This window comes from Nelumbo nucifera, chromosome 1 (assembly GCF_055504915.1).
Source record: "Nelumbo nucifera cultivar China Antique chromosome 1, China Antique-T2T, whole genome shotgun sequence".
NCBI lineage: Eukaryota > Viridiplantae > Streptophyta > Magnoliopsida > Proteales > Nelumbonaceae > Nelumbo > Nelumbo nucifera.
Genome location: NC_142649.1, coordinates 194,467,956 through 194,471,139, shown reverse-complemented (window position 1 = coordinate 194,471,139; position 3,184 = coordinate 194,467,956). Strand labels below are relative to the sequence as shown.

Genomic DNA, 3,184 nt, shown 5'->3' with positions numbered 1-3,184 from the left:
GATGGTGCAGTCCCTGCCCGATTGACAGTCTGCCCCACGTCCCTCGACAGATGGTGGCATGCCTGTCCCTTCAGAGACGTGTCACTCAGCCAACTGGGTAGTACATTGTAACGATCTGAACTAGATCTGAACTTGCACTCTTACTTTCTCACGAGCTAATCATGAGACATAGTGATCTAGCGCGATCTACACTCTTAGCCTTTTATACTCTCTCTTCTTCCTCCCCAGCGTTCTAACTTAAGCTTCGGAGTATTCCCGTCGGGCAAATCCCTGGGAATCCTTCTTCATCTTCTCAGGTGCCGTTCGTTGCCAACAAGGAGCCAGTTAGCAACCAGCTAGGAGTGCCTAGATTGTGCTACATCAAAGAGTATGAGCAAGAAATCTTGGAGACCTTTAGGAAGGTGGAAATAAATATTCCCTTGTTAAATGCCATGAAGCAAATCCCCAAATACGCAAAATTTTTGAAGGAGTTGTGCACTAACAAAAGGAAGCTGAGAGGAGATGAGAAGGTAAAGGTTGGGGAGAATGTGTCAGCTGTCATCAAGAGGACCTTGCCGAAAAAGCATGCTGATCCAGGTATGTTTACTTTACCTTGCGTGATTGGCAATAAAAGAATTGAGCGTGCCATGCTAGATTTAGGTGCATCCATCAATGTCATGCCATACTCAATTTATTGTGCTTTGAATTTAGGTCTATTGAAAGAAACTAGGGTTGTCATTCAGTTAGCTGACCGTTCTAACGCTTACCCTGAAGGGATTATTGAAGATGTTTTGGTGCAGGTTAATGACCTTATATTTCTAGCCGACTTTTACATCTTGAAGATGGAGGAAGATACTATCACAAGTTCAGCCCCACTTCTATTAGGCAGGTCATTTATGAAAATGGCCAAAACCAAAATAGATGTGAATGAGGGTACCCTCTCCATCGAGTTTGACGGCAAGATTGTTAAATTTAATATTTTCGAAGCAATGAAGTACCCCAATGAATGTCATTCGATTTGTTCAGTTGACATTGTTGACTCAATTGTGCAAGAAATTTTTGGGGAAGAGGATATAAATGAGGAGCTCGAATTGAGTGCACAATTGGATATGAAGGAAGAGATAGATTCATCCTGTGAAGCTTCGAAACCGATATTGGAACAAGAGGTAACAAATTCTAATATTCCATCATCGTCTTCTCATAAGAAATTGTTGCCTTCTGTTTTGTAGGCTCCGAAGTTAGAGCTGAAGACCTTGCTAGATCACCTTAAGTATGCCTACTTGGGTGACAAAGAAACATTGCCAGTGATCATTGCAAATGGGGTGACTGATGATCAAGAGGCATGGCTTATCAAGGTTCTGAAAGAGCACAAGGCAGCGATTGGTTGGACCTTAGCCGATATAAAAGGGGTCAGCCCCTCAATCTGCATGTACATAATTCTTTTAGAAGATGGTGCCAAGCCAGTCAGAGAATCGCAAAGGAAGCTCAACCTGGCAATGAAAGAAGTGGTAAAGAAAGAAGTGCTTAAGTTACTAGATGAAGGGACAATCTATCCGATTTCGGATAATAAGTGGGTAAGTCCAATACATGTTGTACGCAAGAAAACTGAGATCACTGTGGTAAAAAATCAAAATAACGAACTGGTCCCAATGAGGGTACAAAATGGCTGGCGTATGGTGATTGACTTTCAGAAACTTAATTTAGCCACTAGAAAAGACCATTTCCCCTTGCCCTTCATAGATCAAATGTTAGAAAGGTTAGCCGGCAAGGCATTCTTTTGTTTTCTCGATGGTTTTCAGGTTATTATCAAATCGTTAATGCTCAAGAGGACCAAGAGAAAATGACTTTTACTTGCCCATTCGGCACTTTCGCCTGCAAACGGATGCCTTTTGGTCTGTGCAATGCTCTAGGTACTTTTCAAAGGTGCATGATTAGTATATTTTCTAACTTTATTGAGAAGTGCATTGAAGTGTTCATGGATGATTTTACTGTCTATGGTGATTCGTTTGATGATTGTTTAGATAATTTGAGTAAAATTTTGGATAGATGTGTTGAAACTAATTTGGTTTTGAATTATGAAAAATGTCACTTTATGGTAAAGGAGGGCATTATGTTGGGACATGTTATCTCTGCAAGAGGCATAGAGGTCGATAAGGCAAAGGTTGACTTAATTGTGAGCTTACCTTACCCTACAAATGTTAGGGAAGTGCGTGCTTTTCTTGGACATGCAGGTTTTTATCGAAGGTTTGTCAAGGACTTTTCAAAAATTTCCCTGCCATTGTCCAAATTGCTTCAAAAAGATGTGCCTTTCGACTTTGGGGATGAATGCAAGGAAGCATTTGATAAGCTCAAGAATTTGCTGACGATTGCACCCATTATTCAACCATCGAACTGGAACTTGCCATTTGAAATCATGAGCGATGCAAGCAACTATGCGGTAGGATTTGTTCTAGGTCAATGGATTGATGGGAAGAGTCATGTCATTTACTATGCTCCGAGGATGCTGAATGCTGCACAATGCAACTACACAACCACCGAAAAGGATCTATTAGCAATTTCTTTTGCTTTAGATAAATTTTGATCATATTTTCTTGGCTCTAAAGTGATTGTGTTTTCTGATCATGCAGCTTTGAAATACTTATTGGCGAAAAAGGAGTCAAAGCCAAGGCTGATAAGGTGGATACTTTTGCTCCAAGAGTTCGATTTAGAAATCAAGGATTGAAGGGGAGCTGAAAATTTGGTGGCGGACCATCTAAGCAGGTTGGTAAAAGATGAAGACTCTTCACCCATCTCTGAGATTTTTCCTGATGAGCAACTATTCCAAATAAAAGGTATGGTCCCTTGGTATGTTGTTATCGTGAATTACTTAGTTACTGGAATTTTGCCTAGTTATCTTAGCAAGTCGATGAAGGATAAAATCAGGTATGAGGCAAAATATTATGTTTGGGACGAACCTTATTTGTGGAAATTTTGCTCTGATCAAGTGATTAGGAGATGTGTCCCTAAAAGTGAATATATGTCGATTTTGAATTATTGTCATAATTATGCTTGTGGTGGTCATTTTGGGCTAAAAAGAACTGCTAGGAAGGTCTTAGATAGTGGGTTGTATTGGGCAACCTTATTTAAAGATGTTCTGTAAAAATTGTGAAAGATGTCAACGAACAGGTGCATTGTCTCGCAAAAATGAGATGTCCCAAACCCCCAT

General features: G+C 40.3%; 1 protein-coding gene across 1 annotated transcript; it reads left to right on the top strand.

Annotated features, from left to right (window-relative positions):
- Positions 1 to 431: 431 nt before the first annotated feature.
- LOC148804310 (uncharacterized) lies at positions 432 to 2,560 on the top strand. Its single transcript, XM_088900520.1, has 4 exons — positions 432 to 576; positions 691 to 1,145; positions 1,209 to 1,553; positions 1,940 to 2,560. The coding sequence occupies exons 1-4, from the start codon at positions 432 to 434 to the stop codon at positions 2,558 to 2,560; spliced, it is 1,566 nt and encodes a 521-aa protein (XP_088756646.1).
- The last annotated feature ends 624 nt before the right edge of the window (positions 2,561 to 3,184 follow it).

Coding starts and splice junctions, on each gene's coding strand:
- LOC148804310 (XM_088900520.1), top strand. CDS start 432: ATGAAGCAAATCCCCAAATACGCAAAATTTTTGAAGGAGTTGTGCACT. Junction 577..690: donor GAAAAAGCATGCTGATCCAG/GTATGTTTACTT, acceptor CTTTGAATTTAG/GTCTATTGAAAGAAACTAGG. Junction 1,554..1,939: donor CGATTTCGGATAATAAGTGG/GTAAGTCCAATA, acceptor TTTATTGAGAAG/TGCATTGAAGTGTTCATGGA.